The sequence below is a fragment of the Dromiciops gliroides genome, chromosome 5 (assembly GCF_019393635.1).
Source record: "Dromiciops gliroides isolate mDroGli1 chromosome 5, mDroGli1.pri, whole genome shotgun sequence".
In the NCBI taxonomy this organism is placed as follows: Eukaryota; Metazoa; Chordata; class Mammalia; order Microbiotheria; family Microbiotheriidae; genus Dromiciops; species Dromiciops gliroides.
The window spans coordinates 217,321,134-217,346,112 of record NC_057865.1 but is presented as its reverse complement, the minus strand read 5'-3'; the positions used below and the strand labels follow the sequence as shown (position 1 = coordinate 217,346,112).

Here is a 24,979-nt window from a genome sequence, read left to right as displayed (position 1 = left end):
AATGATGGAAAGGGGAAAGGGACCCACATGTACAAAAATATTTATAGCTGCTCTTTATGTGGTGGCAAGGAATTGGAAGTTGAGGGGATGCCCATCAATTGGGGAATGGCTGGACAAGTTGTGGTATATGAATGCAATGGAATACTATTGTGCTGTAAGAAACGATGAGCAGAAGGAGTTCAGAGAAACCTGGAGGGTCTTGCGTGGGCTGATGATGAGTGAGATGAGCAGAACCAGAAGAACATTGTACACAGTATCATCAACATTGAGTGTTGATCTACTGTGATGGACTATATTCTTCTCACCAATGCAGTGGTACAGAAGAGTTCCAGGGAACTCATGATAGAAGAGGATCTCCAAATCCAGGGGGGAAAAAAAAAAGAACTGTGGAGTATAGATGCTGAATGAACCATACTATTTCTTTTGTTTTTGATGCTGTTGTTTTTTTTCTATTTTGAGGTTTTCCATCATTGCTCTGATTTTTTTCTCTTATAACATGACTAATGCAGAAATAGGATTAATGTTATTATGTATATATATATATATATATATAACCTATATCAGATTACCTGCTGTCTAGGGGAGGGGGGAGGGAGGGAGAAAAATCTGAAATTGGAAAGCCTGTATAAACAAAAGTTGAGAACTATCTTTACATGTAACGGGGAAAAAAATAAAATACTTTATTAATTTAAAAAATCATGGGTACACGAAGAGGGGTTGTTCCTGTTAAGAGTTTCTGGTCTCATGACCAGAGAGTAGAGGAAAAGAGAAGGAGGAATAACGTTTAGGGATTTTGAGAGGAAGAAAGGCTGAGAAGAGAAAATCATGGTGTATCATTTGGTTTTGTTTTTGTTTTTGTTTTTTTTTGCAGGGCAATGGGGGTTAAGTGACTTGCCCAGGGTCACACAGCTAGTAAGTGTCAAGTGTCTGAGGCCAGCTTTGAACTCAGGTACTCCTGAATCCAGGGCCAGTGCTATATCCACTGCACCACCTAGGTGCCCCCATGGTGTATCATTTGGAAGAAAAGTCTAGGAAAACAGTCCCTCTATGGAGCTGAGTAGGGAATCATTTAGGCCTGAGTAAATGGACTGCCTTTCTGCAGTGAGTGCCCAGTTTAAACTAGATCACGAATTTGTGGAATATCTAGTCAGTCTGGTTCAGCAGCATAGAAATAACAGCAAAGAACTTGGATGGTGGACATAATCTAGGGTCAGGGTTTGGCAAGGGATTCAAGAACAGGAGACAGTGTGGAGATAAACTAGCTACCTAGAGGGTGTGAGAAAATAATGGGATTTGGCAGATACTCAAAGGCCCACCTGGACATTAATCTAAAATGATTGAATTAAGTGAGAGTGATTGACTGATGATTAGCCTACTTCAAGTTAATTAGACTGTAACCACACCTGGCTGGCCCTTAAAGAGGTATTGTTCTCAGAAGCTAAGGACTCTGAACTTAACTGGAGACCGCCTTCAAGTCCAGGGAACCAATGGATTTGGATGACAACTACCAATCAGCTTGAAGCAGTGTGTAAGGGCCGCCTCTGCTCCAAACCTATAAAAAGCTTCCACACTCAGTTTGGGGGTGTGCTTGATTGAAGCAGGCTCATGGCAGAGGACCTGAGGAAGAGCCCGACCAGGCTGGAACTCTAGGCTAGATAGGCCTTTTCTTAACTTTCTGAACTGCATGTGAATACCTGGTATGCTTTAATAAATGCTTAATGCCCAAAGACTGGTGTTAAAGCTTCTAATTCAAGGCGACCACACATTTACATTTTAAACATCATAAGGGTCAAAGATGGGAGGGAGGAAAGTGGAGTCAAAGCAGGGGTAGTGACCTGAGAAAGTACTGAGGGGTAGAGGGGAATTAGAAGTCACAATGAAAGCCAAGAATTTAGGGTTAGCAGGAGTGAGACATACGGAGAGATGGAAGGACAGAAGGTTATTTCAGATAAAGGAGTGTCAGAGTTTTATGATTATGGAAATGAAAGACTTGTGGGTAATGATGAGGTTTAGGGTTGGCTGTTCCTGTACAAGGCAGAGGCAGAGTGGAGGTGTAGCTCAGGAGATCTGAGGAAGCAAATTGTTGGAGTATCTGAAGGAGCATTAACATAAATGTATAGCGGCAGTATAAGGGCAGGCATTGGGGGAGAAGAAGAATAGATGTTGAGCCAGGTACTTAACTCTGAAGAAAGGAGGGAGAGTGACTAGGTGCAAGGGAGGTTCAGGAGACAACAGCTCTGTGCCAGGTGGAAAAAAAATGCCTTCACCTTTCATATTCAGTCACTAAATTACACCTCCTCTTCTTTTTCGATGTCTAGGTGAGACTCAGAACTATCATTTGATTCTTTTTGCGCCCCCAACCTTCTCCTCTGCCATTCTACCCTGCCCAGTGCAGCCAGACTAATCTTCCTAATGTATTTCTTTCATTATGTCAGTCCTACTCAAAAACTCACAACTCCTATTCCCTGCTGAATCAAGTCCAAACTCCTCATTCTGGCAATCCAGATCCTCCAGAATGAGTCCCACTACATCTAAATACAAGATACAAGTTTCCCCCCCAATTAGTCCTGTTGTTTTGTTGTCCGCAGGTATATCACTCCATACTTACTCCTACTGAATTTCATTTTGCTTTGGTTGGACTATGTTCTAATTGGTCAAAAGTAATTTAAAATTTTATTCTTATTTTTTAGAGCAGATAGTGTGGTGTAGCAGCTAGAAAATAGTCCCCAAAGCCAGGAACACCTGGCTTCAAGTACCGCCTCTGACTGGTAACGTCCTTGTGGACACGAGCCAGCCATTCAATCTTTCTGTGCTCTGTCACTCTCCAACTATCAAACTGCAAAGAAGGCAATGAGCTACATCAATAGAAGGAGTTTTCTCACCTGAGAGAGTTCCCTGTATCAATGAAACCAGAGATCCCATGCCCATACCTATCCTATCTTTTAGAGCAAAGTTTAGGAAATTTTCTTCATCGGAAAGCCAATCCCTCTAAAGAGTCCTCCCAGCAGGCCTCATGTATAATGCTTTCAAAATGGCATTTCTTTTCAGACAAGCATTGCAAAGAGGTTGTGCTAGGGGTCACAAGGGGCTTCAGGAGGCAGGTTCTACTTCATTTTAACCATCTGCCAATTTAATAATTAGGTAATCCTTACTTCTCTGCTTGGATCTTCCAGAGATTGACTGAAGTGAGTGCTTAGCACAGTGCCTGGCACATAGCAGGCACTCAACCAATGTTTACTGACTACTGACCGAACAGAAGAAGAACTGTAGAACTGTGCTGAGGCTACAGGGAACACACGCTAAGTGTGACGGTTTAACACAAAGAGACGGTCATTAATTAACAAATAAATACATTTTGTGAGAGGTTCTTATATCTTTTAGTCATTTACCTCATTACTTTGTGAAACTACCAGGAAAATATTTCCAAGTCATATGAAGATCAACTAAAAAGAACTACAGATGGGTTACCCTGGAGAAGAGAAAACTGAGGAGGTTATGATAGTTATTTTCAAATATTCACAGGGCTGAAATGTGGAAGAGAGATTAGATTTATTCTGCAAATAGGTCACGCTGGCTTGACACAAGGAAAAACTTCCTAACCACCAGTGCTTCCAAAACTTGGAGGGTCTTCAAGCTGACACCAGGCAACCCCTTGTAAGCTATGTCAAAGTGGGGATTCTTTTCAGATATGAGCTGGTTGAGATGGTAGTTGACGCCCATTTCAACTCTGAAATTCTGTGATTAGGTGATGAAGGGAGGAAAAAAACCAAAAGCTTATTTGATTCAAGAGTTCACATTATACCTTTCTTGTGTATGCAACCATTTCCTGTTCATTAGCTTCTTTACAAGACAGTAGGATAAAGTCAGGGGAAAAACAAGTCCAAACTGGCTAATGTTGCTTCTTGTTTGCAACTCTAGCAAAAAGCAGCTCCTGGAAGAATTTCAAGCTACTGGCAAAGGTAAGCCTTGGGGATTAATTTTTGTTTGTTTTTGGGGGGGCAATGAAGGTTAAGTGACTTGCCCAGGGTCACACAGCTAGTAGGTGTCAAGTGTCTGAGGTTGGCTTTGAACTCAGGTCCTCCTGAATCCAGGGCTAGTGCTTTATCCATTGTGCCACTTAGCTGCCCAGGGATTAATTTTTGGATATCAATTAATTACCATCCTGTTGCCACTGGTGCAGAGAAATGAATGGGTTGTATGATGAGAATTATTTAAAGTACCTAAAGGTAACTACGAAATTACCTTTCCAGATTCTGAGAGAAGTAGACTCTGGGGAGCTCCCCTTTCTACAAGACGAACCCTATGAAAAAAACAACACACTGTCAGGAAGATGTTCTCTCTCTCTCTCTGTGTAGATATATAAAGATAACACGTATACACACATATATATTTATATATACCTTGAAAAAAAGAAATTCAAAACATCTTCAGGTTACAAAACTACTAGCTTGCTTCATCTAATCAAAATTACAATTTTAAGATACCTGCTGCCACTAAAGAGGCAGGACTAGGCCAGAGATACTTCTTTCTATTTATTAGTTTTTGTCTGGCTTAATAACTATTTACATTTAATTTAATTAATTTCAATATATAAAGTATTATAACACTTTTTTCATTCCCCCTTCTAAATTCCTATCAAGAGTCTTACTTTTCCTTTTCATTCACTTTTCCCCATATAACTGCAGTTAGTGTAACCTCAAGTCTTCTAGGTTTTTTCCCTTGGCTTTTTATTACTTAATACAATTTTTACTTGCTTATAATGTGGCATCTTTTAAATACTGGCATTTATTCTAGGCTTGGTCATGTGGTTTCCTACAAAATAGCATATATGCCACAGAAGAAATAAGAGGGTGACTTTCAGTATTCAGTGAAGCCTATCAAATGTTAGAGAAGTTCTCAAGTTTTTTTAGGAAAGACTTAGATACTAGAGAAAGTCTAGAGGCTTCTGAAATCTAGCAGTAGCTTAACTATTTTGTAGCAATAAGCTAAAGAGATTTCATGAACACCTATAAAGGTAGTGGGACTTCTGAATGGGGTCCCAGGGCATTTAGAAGAAATTACAACTAAATTCTCCCTCGAAACCAATGGAGAATACTCAATTCCTTAGGCTCAGAACAAATCTTATGTTTCAAAATCCCAATTCTACATCTATACTTTTTCAAAATTTATTCCTTAGGCAGGCAGGTGGTGAAGTGCAGAAAGTGCTGGATCTGGAGTCAGGAAAACCTGAGTTCAAATTTAGGCTCAGATACTTACTAGTTCTGTGACCTTGAGCAAGTTGCTTAACTGTTGTGTGCTTCAATTTTCTCACCTATAAAATGGGCATAACAGCACCTACCTCCCAGGGTTGTTGTGAGGATCATAATGCCTGGCCCATAGTAGGTGATTTATAAATACTCATTCCCTTCCTCTTCTAAGCTCTCCTTCACTTCAGGTATTCAGTTAGGTGGCAAGGTCTTTAATTTGGACCTCTGGAACATCTTGCATGTTGCTATCTTCTCTACTGCCACAGTAGCCACACTGATTCAGGCTCTTAGCTCTTCTGGGACTACTGAGATGGCTCCCTAATGGATATCTAAACCATCCTCCAGCTACTGTCGGAATCAACCTTCCTAATGTAGGACTAATATGATCTCATTCCTCTCCTCAGAAACTTTCAGTAGCTCACTGCCTACTGATCAAGTGTTAACTCCAAATCCTAGCAGCCAAGGACATCTATATCCTGGCTCCAACTCAGCTGAACAACCTTGTCTCATGCAACATATCCTTCAGCTGAACTGTACTACTCTCCATCCTTATCCTCTCCCTGTGCTGTGTCTGTGGCCTGTGTTTATGCTGCCCTCCCTCTCTCCCACTCCTCAGATCCTTTTCTCCCCAACATCTTTCCCAGAGCTCTAAAGACTAATGTCCCTCCTTCCTTCAAATACCTACTCAGACCACCCCTCAATTTCTCACTGCATCTTGACTGGACCTTTCTTTTTTTTTTTTTTAAAGTTTTTTTTTTTTTTTTAGTGAGGCAATGGGGGTTAAGTGACTTGCCCAGGGTCACACAGCTAGTAAGTGTTAAGTGTCTGAGGCCAGATTTGATCTCAGGTACTCCTGACTCCAGGGCCGGTGCTCTATCCACTGCGCCATCTAGCTGCCCCGTTTTGACTGGACCTTTCTTACTGCACTGAACTCATTTTCCCTTCTAGTTATTTATAGATGTGTCCCTCCTCCACTAGACTCTAAGCTCTGTGTGAAGAAGGCTGATGTCATCTCCAAGACCAAGCCCAGTACTTTAAACATAGTAAGAACCTAATTAATATTTGATGAATTATCTCCAGTTTTATAGAATTCTAGACTTTGAGAGTAGGAAAGTACCTCAGAGGTGAAGAATCCAAGGCTTAATGAGATTTCATGACTTGCCTATGGTCACAGAGCCAAGACCCCATCCAGGTCTTTGGACTCCCTAGTCTGGTGCTTTTCCATTTGTTCATTAGGTCGTCTATTTCTGGAATGTAAGCTCTCAAACCAAAGGAACCGTTTCCTGTTTTAGATGAATTCCTTCTCAGTGTCCAGTACAATCTAATGCACAAAGTGGGAATGGATTCTGATGCTGCCATTCAGCAGCTGTCACCTATGTGACTCTGGGCTGGTATTTTACTTCTTCTTCTTCTTCTTCTTCTTTTTTTTTTGCGGGGCAATGGGGGTTAAGTGACTTGCCCAGGGTCACACAGCCAGTAAGTATCAAGTGTCTGAGGCCGGATTCGAACCCAGGTACTCCTGACTCCAGGGTCCGCGCTCTATCCACTGGACCACCTAGCCGCCCCGGTATTTTACTTCTTTTTTTTTTTCTTCTTTAATTTAAGTGAGGCAATTGGGGTTAAGTGACTTGCCCAGGGTCACACAGCTAGTGTTAAGTGTCTGAGGCCAGATTTGAACTCAGGTACTCCTGACTCCAGGGCCGGTGCTCTATCCACTGTGCCACCTAGCTGCCCCCTGGTATTTTACTTCTTGAGGCCTCAGGCTCCTCATCTGTAAAATGGCCTTTAAAGTATCTTCCAAACTCTAAATCTTGTGAAGATTTCTCTGATTCAGAAATACAGCTCATCAACACTGTATAAAAAATGTCTGTTGCCAAATGTAAAACCATCAAGTGTTAATAAAAAGTAAGGCATGGGGAAGCTAGGTGGCACAGTGGATAGAGCACCGGCCCTGGAGTCAGGAGGAACTGAGTTCAAATCCGACCTCAGACACTTGACACTTACTAGCTGTGTGACCCTGGGCAAGTCACTTAACCCCAATTACCCAGCAAAAAAAAAAAAAAAAAAGTAAGGCATGCCATCCTTTACTCAGTAAGGTATAAAACCCCTTTCTTCCTTTCATAAGTAAAAAATGTTGGCTCTTTCCAAGTGCCTTTAGCTGGTACCTTTCAACTCTCAAAGGGAAGCCTTTATAATAAAATGTGAAACTACTATACCTGTCATGTCTTAACGATTTTAGATCTACATACACAGTAGTTGGATCAGGCCCTGAGGTTCCCTAAAGACGAGAAAAAAATCAAATATATTACTTATTTAGAAAATAGAAATCAATTTGTATTTTTTCCATTTCACCATTTTAAAGTAAAAAAAAACCCCACCTAGATATCAACCATTTAAATAAAGAACATAAACCTCACTTTGAAAATTATCCATCTTCTTCCTATTTCTCTGCAACATGGTGAAAAGTTATAAGTAGAAATGGAAGATCCACATTTCATACTAGTGTTCATTATCTAAGGTTATAAAGCTGTGTAAACAAGTGTCTTACTGCAATGGGGTAAGACCCTTGAACTCTGCCTTCTCTTTTATTTCAAGATGTTACAGCAATTTTGAAGGTTTACTAGGAAGTAGGTTAAGTATCTCTGCCTTGAGCTCAGAATTATGGGGGGCCAGGGGACAGGTTATCTACTATACTAGCCAATATGGTCCCAGGATGATGAAAAAAGAAGACCATGAAGCTGTTAATGTAAATCATACTGAATCACTGGTCATGTTCCAACATTACAAATCCACAGAAGATAATTTCACCTTTTGAGGATTCCTGCATAGATGAGTAAAAAGATCTGGGAAATATCTATAAAACTAATTAAAAGATTAAAGAACAGTATCCTCTTAAATTCTCTGAATCACTCTTTATTCTATGAAACTGTTTGAAATCAGCCTCAATTCTAGCTACTTCTCTTCTGTTCTAACTCCAGGTTCACAAGTAAAGGGGCAAAGTTAGTATGTATCTGCAGAAAGGCTGGTACCCTTTCTAAAAAATCCTCTTGATGGTACAGAGTTAAGGATACAAAAAAGAGGAATAGAAGGAAATAAGGCTCAAGAAGGACCAAAATATGCTCTTGAACTAGTAAGGAGCACTAAATCCTTTACTAGTTCCAAAATGACCTAGGCCTTTAAGTGAAAAAACTTTCTAGAAGATCACCTGTAAACAGATTGCCACATTGACTCTTGATCCAAATGTCGTACTGACAGCCCGTGGGGAGAGGCCAATGTCTTTGAAAAGCTTGGAGAAGGAATGCTGGAGGGTGACACGAGGCCGCTCCTCAGCAACGACCACACAGGTCCGGACACAGGACAGATTTATGCCTCTTGCCTGTAAAAATGTTTGATCAATAACACATAGAAACATTAGCTATGCCTTTCCCTCTAGCCACACAAAACTAAACAGCTCCAATCGCTCACTATAAACATTTGGAGGAAATGCAAGAGCTTTGGGAATAGAAAATACCCAATGAATAGTGTTTAGAGTCACTGTCCTCTAGCTGATATAATGATGGTGTATTTTTCTTCATTTTAAGCTTCAAATCTCCTGTTTCTTGGTTGTTAAATATCTTGTTCTCCTTTTTTGTCCCTCTCTTACAAAGGGAAAAAGAGTTTCTTTAAAACAAAATAACAAACCACCAAACAACTGTAGAGCCCTTGAGTACGGTATTCAGTCTCCTATTCCTGTTCTTAAGACAATATTATCTTGGTGATGAAAAAGAAAATCATGGTAACATAAGTCTGAAAGTTGACATTTCAAACTCCTCCCCCACTTTAAATGTTTTTCTGATGCTCTTTTCTTTGTCTGTATACCATGGTTGCTTCTTGATGATTCCCCCTATCAATTAGACACACTATTTGAAAACACAAAAAACAATTTATTGAGATAGTGAAGGTGTTGCCTTTGCTTCTTGCATCTAAGATCTCAAATCTCATTCACAGCCACACTTCTCATCTTTATATAAGGTGTCACTTCTACCCAACTTTCCACTGAGTCTCCCAACTGTTATTATTTTTCCTCACAAAACGGTGAGCTGAGAAACAGCTGCCTCAAAGCTCACCAAGAATCTGCTTAATGGAGTTGCCAGAAAAGTGGGAAGACATGGCGGTGCTTTGTGAACAGCTAACTTTTCAGGGCCATCCCTGTAATTAAAATCACACCTTGGACATCACCCACTTCCCCTCCACCTTTTAAAAATGCATTGTTTCTTTAAATTCTTTATAAGACCACCTCCTTGGTCACTTTTTACACCCATTTTAATGTCAGATTGCAAAATCACTTACTTTTAAGACTTCCACTTGGTTTCCAAGACCCTTGGTACACAGCTCCATTACTGAGTAGGAACAGAAAGTGTCCCTTATTTTGTACTGATTTACAGTAGAAAGCCAAAGGAAAAGGTTGTTTTCTAGCTCCATGGGAGGAATTAAAACAGATTGGTGACCTGAATATACACTGCAACAGAGAAAGGATTGAGAAGACATGTTTGAGATTATGGAAGAATCCTAGAAACCATTATGCAAAAGAATTGGGCCCAGGGTTACAGCCATTCAAGAACCAATGTCTCCAGGGAGGATGTACCTGCAAGGAGATGGCATTTATCCATATAAAAGGCAGCTCTCTGACAAGAAGAGAGAGGCTGCTTTCCTACCACCCACCATCATTTCATCTGACCATGTTCCCTGGTGCCAAGAACATGTTTGAGGGGGGCACATTCTCATCTTCTGGTCATGTCCCAATTTATTTGTGTCACCCTCCAACTTGGCACTACTTTTAAGAAGGGGATTACTGAAAAAAAAAAAAAAGAAGGAGATTACTGGGTAAGAGAGGAAGAAGGTAATAACAGGCCATTTCCCTTTTATAATCTTATCTGGTATGAAAAAAATTCAGTGGAAAAAGGGGATAAAGACTAAACCAATATCCATGATGCATTTAGCAAATAAGTATCAGGAACATAAAAATATGACTAAAATCACCATAAATTAAGATGACTAGTTAAGGGTAGGAAAGTCATAACCCAGTTTAACAACCCACTTCTGACACTTTACCTGCAGAGGCACCAGAGTGCAAAGCCAAGTCCACAGTAAGGGTCAAGGCAGATGGCAATCTGCCGAGAGGAGTACAGCTCGCACTGGAGTTTGATGGCTCTACAAAGAGCATTTACAGCAGAGTGGGACATCTGCAAAGTCAGAAGCAGAGATAAAGACAAAATGGTGACTCCAAGGGCGAAATAACAGGTGTAGCCAAAATACTGAAAAGGGGCGGGAGCCCCTTTACAGCTGGCTGCACACGACTTTAAATTTTTCCAAACATCTCAAAGCATAAAAATGAGAAATGTGATTTTTTTCACCTGATGTCAAAGAATTGTTCTGATTCTCAAGCTATATCTCTCAGTTTAGTTGCCAATACTATGTAAAAGGTTTTTTTTTTAATGATCTAGAAGATCATTTATGGCGTAAATGGAAATAGATCCTCATTTCAAAAGCTCAATTTTATAAGACTTGGAACCATGGCCTCTTATTGGTTGATATTCTCATTATTTGACTGACTTCAGTACTTCAAGCTATTTTATGCACTGCTGTGACCCAAAAATTGAAAACCTAGTGGCCAATCTACCTAAACCTAGTTAGGCTGGTTCTCTAATACAGTGACACCAGGCCTATATCCCAAGCCTTTGGAGCGTGGCAGCACATCTCAAAGCTTACATCACGCTGACAAAGCCTTTCAGAACCTAAGGTCACCTCCACGCTGATGAGGCAGGACTTCAGTGGATGGCTTCCCATCAACTGTAATGTCAGTTAACTGACATTCACACCATTAGCTACTATGCTAGGTTATGAAAAGAGGCAACTCAGGTCGACATGGATTACTATAGGGGGAATAATAATTATGATAAATATCACCACTGGGAATAATAAATCTTCTCCACTCCCTGGCTTTGAAAGAATGGGTCACTCAGTCCTTTTACAATAAAGGGAAGGCCCTCGGCAATCAATTAATCAATAAACAGGCATTTATTAAATACCTGCTGTACACTGCACACAATGCTAAGATCTGGAAACACAAAGATAACAAGAGAGTCCTTGCTCTCAAGGAACTTACATTCTGTTAGGAGAAACAACACAAACACATAACAAGAAAGTACAGAGTCCTCACAAAGGAAATACAAAGTCATATTTGCGGGAGCACTAATAGTTGAGGAGGTCAGGAAAGATAATGATGTAAGAAATTGTACCTGAACTGAATTTTGAAAAAAGAGGGTTTTAAGGGGCAGAGATAGAGAGAAAGGGCATCCTAGGCCTAGGGGACAGCCTGTGCAGAGGCAGAGAGACAGGAGGTAGAGGCTGTTTATAAGAAATAGCCAATAGGCCCATTTGGCCAGAATGGAGAGCTCGTGATGACAGTAATGGGCAGCCTGGGAAGGAATATACAACAAAGCCAGCGTGTAAAAGGTTTTGAATGCCATACAGAGAAGTCTGTATTTTATCCTGCATGTAAGAGAGTGTTGTAAACAGGTGAGGGACAGAATAAGAACTGTGCTTTAAGAATACCACCCTGGTAGCTGTGTAGAGGAATGACTGGAGGGGAGAGAAAATGGGGAGAAGGGAGACTAGTAGGAGGCTTCTGCAATAGTCTAGATGAGGGGATAAGGCCCAAACAAGAGTGGCTGTGATGTGAATAAAGAGAAAGAAAGAGAAGAGAAAGGTGTTGTGAGGACAGGAGATTAACAAGAGTGAGTGAGAGTGAGGACCTGAAGAAGACTTTGGGTTGCAAGCCTTTCTGACAACTAGGAAGGATGGTGGTGCTCTCAATAAAAATGAAGGAAATGAAAAGTGGAGTAGGTTTGAGGGTAAAATATTATGAACCACTTTAAACGTGATGAGTTTGAGATGCATTTGGGACATCCAGTTTAAAATGTCCAATAGGCACTTGGTGACACAAGACTGGAGACCAGGAGAAAGACTAGGGATGGCTACATGAACTGGGAGTCATCTCTTGATAGATAACAACTTAATCCCTGGAAGCTGATATTACCGAGAATATGTGTACAGAGAGAAAAAAGGAGGTCCAAGGTAGAGCCTCAGTCAGGGTACGGGACATGGATAATGAGACAAAGAAGAAACGGTCAGCTAGATGGAAGAACTAAGAGAAGGCAGTATCACAGGAACCCAGAGAGAAGAGGGTGGTTAACAGCATCAGATGCTGCAAAGAGATCAAGAAGGGTGAGGAATGAAAGGCCTTTGGATCTGGCAATTAAAAGATCATTCAAACCTTGGGTGAGAGAAGTTTCCATTGAATGATGAGGTTGCAAACCAGACTGCATGGGGTTGAGAGCAGAAGTAGAGGCAATGAATGTAGAGCAGTCTTTTTCAAGGGGTTTGGCTTTGAAAGGGACAGAAGAAAGCTAACTGCTTGAGAGAATTGGAGATTCTACTAAAAACTTTTTAAGGATAGATGAGATCTGAATATCTTGCAGGGAAGGAGCAAGTGGATAGGGGGAGAGATCAAAGATTAAAGAGAAGGGATGACTGAGAAGATAATTTGTCTGCCAAAAGAGGAAATGGGTAATGGAATCAAAGGTATAAGCAGAAGAGTTGCCCAAGTAAGAAGTCACCTCTCATTCAGAGACTGAAGCTAAGGAGAGAATAAAGGATGGTGACAAGGGATTGGGAGATAGAGAGTTGTGAAAAAGAGAGGGCTCATAGTATGTGATCTAAGCATAATGCAAAGTCCTCTGCTAAGAAGGAAGGGAAGGGGAATGAAATGTAAGAGGTTAAAAATGTAAGAGCTGTGGGAGATCAAGAAGTCAGTCAGGGGAAAAAAAAAGGATGGCCTTGTAGTATTGAGGGACTGATGAGATTAACATAAATTTGTAGTAAACCCAGCTAATATATTTAACAAAGTAGATGGTGTTGGGAATCCTACTGCAATTTGGCAATAGGCCAAGGGAGCAACAATGTAAAATTGAACTGCTTTGCTACAGGGTCAAGATTGGAAATGGAGGAAAGGCAGAGCAGGGACTTTATAAATGAAATTTCACACAACCACAGAACTTTAGAGTTGGAAGGCACCTCAGCAGCCATCTAGTCCCAAAAGAAACCTCTCCTATTAAGTACTTGACAAGTGGTAATCCAGCTTCTGCTTGAAGACCTTCAATGAGGGGACTCCGCCCCCTCCTGAGGCAGTCTATTTCAGTGAGGGACAGTTCTACTTAGTAGTAACTTTGTTGGCTATCAAGGCTAAATTAGCCTCTCTACAACTTTTACTCTTGCTTCTAGCTCTGCCCTCTGTGCCCAAATAGAACAATTTCTTTTTGGTTGTTGCCACCCCACAAACAGCTGAACACGACCCATCACTCTACCTTCACTCCTGTTAGCATGCCAGTTGTGGAAACACTAAAATCGAGGTATGCCAGCATCTCTGGGGTAGGAGGTTTATACAGCTGAGGTAACCGTTTCCTGGGCAAATCATCTGCAAAGAAATAACCCACACAGGTCAGGAATGTTAGACCATGAACATTTCTGCCCTTTTTTCCCTTCTTTACCTTTGTACAGGTTATCCTCTATGCCTGCAAGGTAATCCCTCCTCACCTCTGCTCACCAGAATGCTTGGTTTCCTTACCGAGTGAATCCCTGCCCCTCTAAATGATCTTGTATGCATTTTTTTTTTTTAGTGAGGCAATTGGGGTTAAGTGACTTGCCCAAGGTCAGACAGCTAGTAAGTGTTAAGTGTCTGAGGCTGGATTTGAACTCAGGTACTCCTGACTCCAGGGCCAGTGCTCTATCCACTGCGCCACCTAGCTGCTCCTTGTATGCATTTTTTAAATGTTCATATTTGTGTACAAAGTTGCTTCCCCTGTAAGAATGAAAACTCCTTGACGATAGGAATTATTTCTTATTTGCCTTTGTTCCTCTCACATTTAGCACAGAGCATGGAAGGTGGTAGGTGCTTAATAAATGTTTCATAATTGGTCAGCTGATTTCAAGTAGTTTCTTAGTGAGTTCTAGCAAAGTTTAGCTCCTGTGCCCAAATAAGTAAGTTTGGGCTTCTTCACTTAACTAATCAATCATAAGTCCATTTTGTTTTGTGTGGAGGTGTTTTGTGATGAGAATAACACTTGGTTAAAGAGATACAAGCAATTCTATGTATATTTGATGGAATTTCTTTAAAAAGAGAAATCTGGAACTTTTTGGGTGTTGACTTGGATTACTCAGAAAGCTGGTTATTTATAGGTCCAAAGTGATATCCATGGCACATTACAATTATCATGAACTGATAAAATGGTTTAAAAACACTTTAGGCTCATGCAATCAAGTTTCCAACGAACCAGACAGGAAGCTGGACACCATTTTTCCCCCTTTCTTCCCATTCGCAAAAGACAACACCTTGGCCCTCAGAAGTCTTGAAATGGTTCTTTCTGTTTCCTGGATGAAGACTAAATTTAAACATGAGCTTAAGGATTTTAAGGCAGTGAAACTGAGCTCCAGGTTTGGGGCACATTATCCTTGGTCCTAGACCACCCTACCCTAAGGACCCAATCTCCTGAATAGTCAAAGACTTCCTTAACCTATAGCCTTCCAAAGCAACTTTCTGCACAGAGCATGCCCATCATGCTATTTCCTAGAAATCTCTCAGACTAACCTCATCAACCATAGATCAGTTTGTAGCATTGGTCTCATAGCATGACATACCAAAGCATATGTCGTGGGGACTCAGTGTTAAAAATGTATCAATATAAAGATGCATATATTGTACTTGTGCGTTTGTACTACACAGTCTTAAGGAACATCTATATATTTGTTCTATGTTGCAATCTATTCATGAAAACAATAATGGTGGGAATAATCATAGAGAGGCAATGTGATATAGCAGAAAGAGCCAGTCTTAGAATGAGGAACATCAGAGTTTGAGTGTTGTGTACGACATATGAAGGCTGAAGACCCAGGGCAAACCACTCAACCTTCAGGGCCTCCAAGACTCTCTAAGACTGTATGCTGTGTGGGGCAGCTAGGTGGCGCAGTGGATAGAGCACCGGCTCTGGAGTCGGGAGGACCTGAGTTCAAATCTGACCTCAGACACTTAACACTTACTAGCTGTGTGACCCCTGGGTAAGTCACTTAACCCCAATTGCCTCACTAAAAAAAAATAGACTGTATGCTGTAGAACAATTGCAACTTAAGTTTCCTCACCAGGGAGTGAAATGAATGAAACACTAATGAAATCACAGGTCTGGACAAAAAAAATTAATAACATGACTGCCACCTGACATTTGAACATGGTCTATAAACGACAGAATACTGACACATCTTATTTTATGCTAACAATTAGTACCCCTGGAGTAAGAGCAAGCTGGAGTTTATTTTTATTGGTGTTACTGGAGCAATTTTTATTATTGCATTTTGGGGGGGTAGGGTGGGGAATGAGGGTTAAGTGACTTGCCCAGGGTCACAGAGTAAGTGTCAAGTGTCTGAGGTCAGATTTGAACTCAGGTCCTCCTGAATCCAGGGCTGGTGCTTTATCCACTGCGCCACCTAGCTGCCCCTCTATCATTGCCATTTTAAAGACAAGGGAACTGAGGTCAAGGGAAGTTAAATGATTCATCCAAGGTTTTGTGTTCAGTAAACCAGATCTTTCAACTCCTAATCAAGTGATTTTTCTGTTATACCACATCAAAAGGCAATGGTGAGTTCTTCTTAATACTTGATAGTCACCTTGAATATCATCCTGCCCAGAGTGAATACAACAACCACTGGTCAGTGATATTGGTGAGTAATAACATGTGTTCACATAACTTTTTTCATTTTAAATCATTTTTATAACTTGATATTCAGCATTCTTTGGATTTGAGCTTTTTTGCAATGCAATTAAGAGCAGGTTAATTTATCTAATGAATATTTAGTTTTGTATGTATATCGATGAAATGTGCTGTAATACAAGTACTACGTAAGTAAGTATATACATCATCTAGCATAATCCTCTAGGGTTTCTTAAGTAGCATGGGTGAATGGAAATACTACTCCCTTAACAACACTGGAAGAAAGGACCTAAGAGCTGTGCTTGGAGGTTTCAAGTCATGATGACTCTTTCACCTGTGTCAATGATGGTTGGCCATGTTTTCACATCTACAGCTGCTGCTGCCTCTCTGGACTTTAGCAACCTCATCAGAGTCTGAGTTGTGAGAATGCAGGCTGCTTTACTGACCTAGTAAACAGGAGTGAGAAAAGAAGAAAAAAAAAAACATAAGCAGGAGTGACATCAAATATATTACCACCTAGGTAAGTACACAGGAGTCTATTCATTTTTATCCTAGAAGTTCAAGGGGACCTCAGGTGTCTAGGCAAGATTTCTCATTTCTCATTTTACAAATTGAGGCCCCGAGAAATCATGTGACTTGCCTATGATAACAAAGCAAGTTACTAAAGAGCTGGAACTTGAATCTAGGCCTTCTGATGTCCAGTCTATGAAACAAGTATGAAAAAATGTTCTATCTTCCTTACATTTTTTTTCTTCCTGAAGCATATGAAAGGAATTTGTTGTCCATTTATAGACTTGGAACAAAATTTATTTCTTAGTTTTCTTCCACATACTGATGTAATAACAACAATAATAACTTCTGTTTTTTAAGTACTTTAAGGTTTACAAAATACTTATGTTTTCCTTATTAGATTCCCACAACAATCCTGTGAGGTATCTACTACAGGTATTAGTGCATCATTTTACAGACAGGGATGAGAGAGGTTAAGTACTTGAAGGTGGGTTGTGACTTCGAGTCTTGTGTTCTTTTTACCATACTATATACTGCCTGATACATTTGAAAAGCAGACGTTTCATTTTCTGATCTCTAAACCCCACTATCCAGACCGTGGTGAAGTTTTTGCAGACTTCACCTCTTAGGGTTGAAGAACATCTACACTGAATGCTCTTTGACCCCACGGACATAAGCCATTCTCAGAAAAACATATACATTTGAAACTAAAACTCAATAAATGAATGACCAGGAAACTTCCCTGTGCTCTAAAGTACAACAGGATTCAATGCAACCTAACTTATTTAACTTGGATCTTGTGACACTTGGGTACTGCAGATTCTGTAGCAATTTATGTTACCAGGGCCCTTTGATTAAAAAACAATTTTGTTAATACCACAGGAACAGACTGCTCTACTTATATACTGGGGCAACTTTCTTGGGCCTCTTTTAATGTCATGCCAGGTCACATTCCAAAGTAACGAAATCAAGAATGAGTCAGGATAGGAAGGAATGAAGAGGTTATGTGGAAAAGAGTAAGTTAAGTTTCATGGGTTTCTAAGTAATAAAAACTACACATGCCCTTCAACAGGCACACAAACACTTAAACTCTCTAATTCACTAGTCATCATTACAATATAGCACTCCTCTATCTTCAGGCGTTATATCAAAGTTGAGAGGCAAGGTTAAGGTGAAGAGACCTAGCAAAAATTAAAGTGAGTTTTCATGAAACTCTTAAATGAACTCTGGCCATTTCAAAGTAAAAACCGATGTGGAAAACCCCTGAGAATCATCAACTGTCTGAACCTAAATGGGATGGTGATCAAAACAGAACAACTAGCTTGGTTACACTTAGCGCTTACATCAACAATCATGCGGACAGTGGGTAGGGTGGCAGTGAGGTTCTGAGCATGAGGAGGTCGAACTGTCACAGGAATGCACCCAGCATATAAACAGCCATAGAACGCAGCAATTAACTCAATGCCTGCAAGGCAACAGGAGGGGACAATGTCACATAAGGTCATTTCACATGCCAAGTATCAGAACTCAACAACAGATAATTTATACACTGTTCATCAAACCATATGCCAAATGGGTAATTCAGATAACATTTCACTGGTGATGTTAACAAAGTTTACAAAGAGGTGAAAAGATCGAAGAAAGTGAAAGAGAGAGTCCAAGAGAGTTCATGAATACATTTTATGGGGGGGGGGGAAATTGAGGTTCAAAAAAAGCTCAATGATAAAATTTGATGGAAATAATGTAACATCCTGTACTTAGGTTCAACAAAAGTAATTGCACCAATACAAGGTGGGAGAGTCATGATTTAACAGCAGTTCATGTGGAAAAGACTTAAGTGTTTAAACTGAAACGTTTAGATCAGCAGAGATGAGAGTCCTGTAGGCCTCACTCTGGGTCAGATAGCATTAGGGTAGCATCCAGGACTGGCTACTACACGTTAAGAGGGACAGAGAAAAAGGGAAAGGAAGATAATGAAATGTGGAAATTAGGCCCTTGGAGCAAACAGGAGATACTGAGTTGGTGAAAGGGAAGATGTGAGTGGGACTTGTGTTGTATTCCAACATTTGAAGGGCTCTCCTGAAGAAGGGTCATTAGACTTACTCTGTATACTTTCAGGAGGCAGAATAAAGGTCAATTACTTGGAAGGACCCAAAATTGGTTATAAGAAGATAGATTTTGGTTTATAATTATAGGCAATCCAAGACAGAACGGGCTGCTTTCCTAGTGAGCTAATGTTTCCTGGAACTGCTCAAATAAGGGCTAGATGGATGATATCTGTAGAGGGGACCCTAAAACTGAGTGGGACTTGCTATATGGTTTTTAAGGGTCTCCTCTTACTCTAGCACTTTATAAAATGAAGAAAGGAGAATAAAAGGAGTGGGGTAACAAGTGTTAGGGACAGAAACAGGGCAAGAGACAGGAAAAAAGCACCATGTAAAGAATAACAGAACAATCTAAATATTTCAAATAGTAATTTTGTCACTGTGTATCTCAAACTGTAATGAAATAATTCTGATTCTATTTTTACCATGAAGAGGTGGTTTCTAGAATAATAGGGATAAAAACCACCCAAGAATAGAAAACACAGCAATAATGGAAGCAATTTACAGTTCAATCACACCATTCTTTCAAACAATATCATTTCCACAACACTTTTGAGTAATGGTGTTTTTAGAGATTAGCGAGTTAGAAATAGCAGATGAAATACTCACTATTCCTGAACTTAGAGACATGTAGTCCCTTCAGTGATTCTGAGGTTAAGTGACAAACAACTGAAGTTTGGGATTAAAGAATCATGACTTGTCCAAAATCTTACCAGGTGGATAGAGAAGCACTACGTTGTCCCCTGCATTTAGGTGTCCCTTATCATAAAGAATCCCTGCGATTCTCTCTGCTCTCTTGTGAAGCTGAAGGCAGCTGGCTGTACACACAGTGGTTCCCTTTAAGAAGAAACATAGTCAATGGAATGGAAGTTAAGCCGAGAAGCAAAATGAAAGCAAATTTGAAAGCAGAAAAAACAACAGTCAATTCTTTTTTTTTTTTTTTTAATTTTTGCAGGGCAATGGGGGTTAAGTGACTTGCCCAGGGTCACACAGCTAGTAAGTGTCTGAGGCCGGATTTGAACTCAGGTACTCCTGAATCCAGGGCCGGTGCTTTATCCACTGCGCCACCTAGCTGCCCCCAACAGTCAATTCTTAAGCCAGGTCTATATTATGCCTATCCAGATCATCTCTATCAAATTTTGAGTCCCAGTTCAATTTCTCTTTGCCATCCAGCACATAGTTTTGTGTTCCTTTTCTTTACTCTTTTAGTTCTAAGTTTAAGAGATGCAAATTAATTTCATGTTAACTTAAGTCAAACATAATTAAAAAGGTATGATTAAGTCTATATACAATGCAAGCCAAACTCCTAAATAAAAAAGGTTTGGATTCTCTGTGCTACCACATCCTTCCATTAAAGACCATGAGAATTATTTGTATTCTAAGGATAGTAGAATAAATTATACTGGCAAAATAACAATTTAATCCTCCAATAATTCTGGAAAATCATCTTTATTTGTTATAAGAAAAAAAAGCAGATATCTGGTTTAGAATTTGAACAGAAGACACTTTACTAAAAAAGATGAGCGCTCTCTCAGAGGCAGCCAGAATAATATAGCACAGTATTCAATAGAACGGTTTCATTCCTGGCACCTTGGCATTCAGTAGGAGGAAGAGTGTGTGGTCAGGAGTGGCTTGGGCTCTCCACTGCAGCACCTCTGCCAGGAATTGGTGCTGCAAGCAAAAAAGAGAGAACAAGGTGATCAACGTGTGTCTGCTAAGCGCACTTCTACCCCAAGCCTTCCTACTGCAGAGCAGCGTCGAGAGTACTCACCTTTCTCACCAAATCGTTCTCTTCAATTTGTCCGAGGTCTCTCCCTGCAGCTTGTGCGATTCTTTTTCCAGCAACCAGGTTCCCGACCAGCACAGAGGCAGGACCTACAACTGTAAGCAAAGACAGAGTCACGCTGGAAATGAACTTCAAACTGTACTTCTCTGAAAGCATGTCCAAACTGAACTATAACTGGTTCCTATCAAGCACTAATTTAATTTGCATCAATCAGAGAACAAAATTATAAGGATCATAACCTAGAGATGCAGATCTGGCGAGAGACACTTTTAGGAGGAAGAACACGGCCTCAGACACTTGACACTTACTACCTGTGTGACCTTGGGCAAGTCACTTAACCCTCTTTGCCCCCCCCCCAAAGGAGGAATAACAATGGGTATTTAAATAGCACTGTAAAGTTTACCAAGTACTTCGTCTCATTTGATCTTCCAAACAATCCTGGGGATAGGGAATCACTGGCATTATTACCCTCATTTTACAGGGAAGAAAGATGAGCATCAGAGGGGCTTAGTAAGTAACTTGCCTGTGATTGCACAGCAAGGGTCAAGAGTTGCTTTTCTTTTCTTTTCTTTTTGGTGAGGCAATTGGGGTTAAGTGACTTGCCTAAGGTCACACAGCTAGTAAGTGGTAAGTATTTGATGCCAGATTTGAACTCAGGTCCTCCTGACTCCAGGGCCAGTGCTGCTTTGCTTTTCAAACCTAGGTTTCCCCTGACTCCAAGGGGAACTGTCAGCCTTCTTGGACATAAAACTGACTAGGAGAAATCTGAACTGCGCAAGTACAAAGGGAGCATTGTTGACTTCTAGATAAATTAAACATGCACCTCAGTGTACATTTGCACACATATATATTCATCATACATTTCTTGGGAGGTGACATCAGAATCAGTAACTGCTACCACCAGTACTGTATTTATGCCATATTATTCTCACCAGCTCTGCACAACTCCTCCATCCATCTGTTCCTGCCAAATGAGAACCTGGCCATAGCATCATCTCCATTTCTCCATGTCCATACCCACCTCTGACAGCTGCATCACTATGTTCATCTTCACTACCACACACTGAGACTTGTGCTACACCATCATCATTGTCTCTTACTGCCCCTGGCATAGTTTACAAACTAATTCATTTCTACTTATCTATTCATCCATTTTGTGCTCTGAGATCCTGTGACACAATTTTAGGATTAAGTAGTTTGTTTTGGTTTTTTTTGTTTGTTTGTTTGTTTTGTGGGGCAATGGAGGTTAAGTGACTTGCCCAGGGTCACACAGCTAGTAAGTGTCAAGTGTCTGAGGCTGGATTTGAACTCAGGTCCTCCTGAATCCAGGGCCGGTGCTTTATCCACTGTGCCACCTAGCTGCCCCAGGATTAAGTAGTTTGAATGGCACATAAACAGGGAATTAAGAAGGGAATGATGCAGATTTAATACAAGACTCAAATTATTGTTACTTTGAGCAACCAGGAGAGTATGGTGATAGCTTCCCTAAACAGAATCCTTCATCTAAAAGGTATTTACAGTCTCAACTTCAATGTAATGGAATTTGGTGTATAAACTGTGTGTACCTACCTAATATAGTACTTTGTAAACTTTTGTCATTATTTTCAAATGTGAGTGGCATTATGTATATGTATTCATTTTGATCCATGAATCCTTCGATCAGCAGGATGCAGGCTCATTTATCTTGTCTTCATAAATGCCAACCCTAGTGGCTAGTAAATATCATATACCTCTTAGCTAGGTACACAATGGGTATTCAGTAAATGTTGATGATTAAAAACACAAGTACTCATCTAACTGGGATAAAAATCTTCATTCAATGGATAATTATTATTTATATTACAACAGAGAAAAATCCACTTTATATAAACATCTTAACAGATAAATCTGCCACAATTTCCCAGAAAGATTGAGTAGTAGAGCTTTCAGTAATTTACTGCTGTACTTTGCAATCACTTTTTAGCCAAATATTTTTATAATTTTTATCATAATTAAATACTGCCATCTGCCTACAAATTCAAGAAGCTGCCACTGAAAAGGGGTTAGAGTATATTCTTGAAATATTTTTATTTGAAAAACACACATCTGGGCTGGGACAAAGTATTGTGTGGTGACAAGAGCACTGGGCTTGTGACTGAGGATTTGATTTCAGCTTTGAGAACCTAAGTGAGTTATTCCAGCTTTTTTCATCAGTTTCCTCATCAGTAAATGAAGAGATTAATCTAGATCATGTTTTCAAGATCCTCTTTGCTCTAACATGTGACTATTTCTCACATATGTACAATATGGGAGTCTTTCATGCTATTAGCAGCAAATAAAAAATACTTAACTTCTCAATGAAAATAAATTATTAATAAAACTGGAGGCAATATAGTACAGTATAAATGTGGAATCTCATGACCTGAATCTGAATCCCAGCTCTGCCACTTACAGTCACTGAACTTTGATGAGTCTCTGTTTCCTCATCTACAAAATGAAAGGATTAGTTTGGACTAGGGAGAGTTAACCTGGGGTCCATGGACAGATTTAAGGAGCCTGTGAACTTGGATGGGATTAATCTCTAAGTTGAAACAGCATTTCCTTCTATTGTGAATTAAACCAAACCAAACCAAACCAAACCAAACCAAACCCATTATTCTGAGAAGGGGTCCGTGACCCCAAAAAGGTCAACCAGATGTGGTCTAGATTTGAGATGACCTTTAAAGTTCCTTCCAGCTCTAGATCTATGATCCTTTGTACGTTCTAATCTAAATTCTAATGATTACTACATCAGAATGCCAGGCTCGAGGAACCAGGACTTCCCTTATTCCTTAATCTAGCTTTGTCTTAAAAATAAACTTAAATTAAGTATTCTTGGATTTCTTGATTTGGAAATTCTTCCTAAAGCCTTATAGTGATTTGAGTTCAACCTGTGTTTAAATATAGAGAATTTCTGTTAGGGGTTAAACCCCCCAGACTCGTAATTGGTTCAAAAGCAGGTCCCTGAATAAGGAAAGGGGTGAACAATAATTCCGGGAGAAAGTTTTCCCAGCAGCCAGTCCTTCACCTTTAAGACTGTCCTGCTTGGGGTTTGTTTCCCTTTAGTTCTAGATGTAGAATTCTGGTCACTGCACCAACTCTAGTTCTGCTCTCAGATACAACAGTGATGTACAAGGAGCCATATCACAGGCAAACTGAAAGAAAGGAGCTTGTGTCAGTGCTATGTTACCCTTTGTGCTATGCCTTTTGCATAAATCTTGTCACCCTAAACAAAGTGAAATGAAGAGAATCTAAATTATGGCAGCTGAAAGAAGCTTGAATCATCTTTTCCCTTCTATGTTACAATTTAGGCCCTTGGAGTCCACACATTACCTGGTTGTTTCTGCCGGGGTTTTGGCAAGTTGGTGACACATGTATGTGGGCACATAAGAATATTACAAGGATGCAGAGACCCCTCCAGAAAGTGCTGTTTTGTCTGAGATATATGGATTCCTCCAAGTGGAGTTTTTGGCAAAGTATTGGCTGGAACTAGAGCAAGACAGTATACTCCCACTTGATGAATACTGTCAATTGCCTAGACAAACGCAAAGAAAAATTGTTAATTAATTAACTTGATTATTTTTAAGATCAGATCCTCCTAATATATTTTATCATCCTTACTGCCCTGGACCTCTTCCTTTTTCCCTATTTGATTTTTGGTCTAGCATCAGGAAATTAACATGGTCATGAACAGAAAGGAGATGGCACTTCGTCCATTAAGCTCTTGTAAATGAGTATTTGGGGTGGGGAGGAAGGGAAGGAATCAAGGTTGGGTGGATAGCAGCAACTTCATACAAACCAAGACACAAGTGACTTATATACCCCAAAGTCCCTTACTCCTTTTCAATCTGTGGTAGAGATAAGAAGTGAAAAATGATGGAAAAGCAGTCTACAGATGGTTGTCAATTTGCTAAATAAGCTCCTATGAGCTTGTGAATGAGCCAAAAACTTTTGGTCTTTCATTTGGCAAGCTGAGGAAGACTATCATTCCCCAGCATGGCTAAATGGAAGCAAAATGTTTTTGCTGTAGCAATTGCATACATTAAGTTTAAGGATGAGGAGATATGGCCTTAAAAGAGAACAGGTTAGCAAGTAGAAGCAAGAGCTATCTTATAGGGTTATTGTTATTTTCTCATTCTTTTTTTTTTTTTAGTGAGGCAATTGAGGTTAAGTGACTTGCCCAGGGTCACACAGCTAGTAAGTGTTAAGTGTCTGAGGCCGGATTTGAACTCAGGTACTCCTGACTCCAGGGCCAGTGCTCTATCTACTGCGCCACCTAGCTGCCCCTTATTTTCTCATTCTTAATAAGTGTTGTTTATTAAAATAATAAGAAAACAGAGGAACAGGCTTTTTAAAATGCATATTTATTTCTAAGTCTTACTCAGAAACACATGCTGTACAGAGGGAAAGGGATTGATAAATCTCTTAGGCTCTGGTATTTCAGAGTCTACAGAATGCCAATAAACCTATATTATGAATGTCTGGGATCTTTTGTTTTTTGTTTTTTTTTAGTGA

The 24,979-nt window shown here is 40.1% G+C and overlaps 1 protein-coding gene across 3 annotated transcripts in view; it reads right to left on the bottom strand.

Moving 5' to 3' along the window:
- The window catches only part of DIP2B (disco interacting protein 2 homolog B), a 195,816-nt gene that overhangs the window by 18,836 nt on the left and 152,001 nt on the right, over window positions 1-24,979 (bottom strand). For 2 of the 3 annotated variants that reach the window (XM_043965902.1, XM_043965904.1), the window contains 12 exons: window positions 23,798-23,999; window positions 20,432-20,541; window positions 20,251-20,331; window positions 19,374-19,497; window positions 17,899-18,020; window positions 16,380-16,491; window positions 13,652-13,761; window positions 10,338-10,468; window positions 9,576-9,744; window positions 8,452-8,622; window positions 7,463-7,524; window positions 4,243-4,300 (listed from right to left, as the gene is read on the bottom strand). In XM_043965902.1, coding sequence (XP_043821837.1) covers window positions 4,243-4,300; window positions 7,463-7,524; window positions 8,452-8,622; window positions 9,576-9,744; window positions 10,338-10,468; window positions 13,652-13,761; window positions 16,380-16,491; window positions 17,899-18,020; window positions 19,374-19,497; window positions 20,251-20,331; window positions 20,432-20,541; window positions 23,798-23,999 — 1,452 coding nt within the window. The remainder of the gene's footprint in view (window positions 1-4,242; window positions 4,301-7,462; window positions 7,525-8,451; window positions 8,623-9,575; window positions 9,745-10,337; window positions 10,469-13,651; window positions 13,762-16,379; window positions 16,492-17,898; window positions 18,021-19,373; window positions 19,498-20,250; window positions 20,332-20,431; window positions 20,542-23,797; window positions 24,000-24,979) is intronic. The other variant, XM_043965903.1, reaches the window with a different exon arrangement.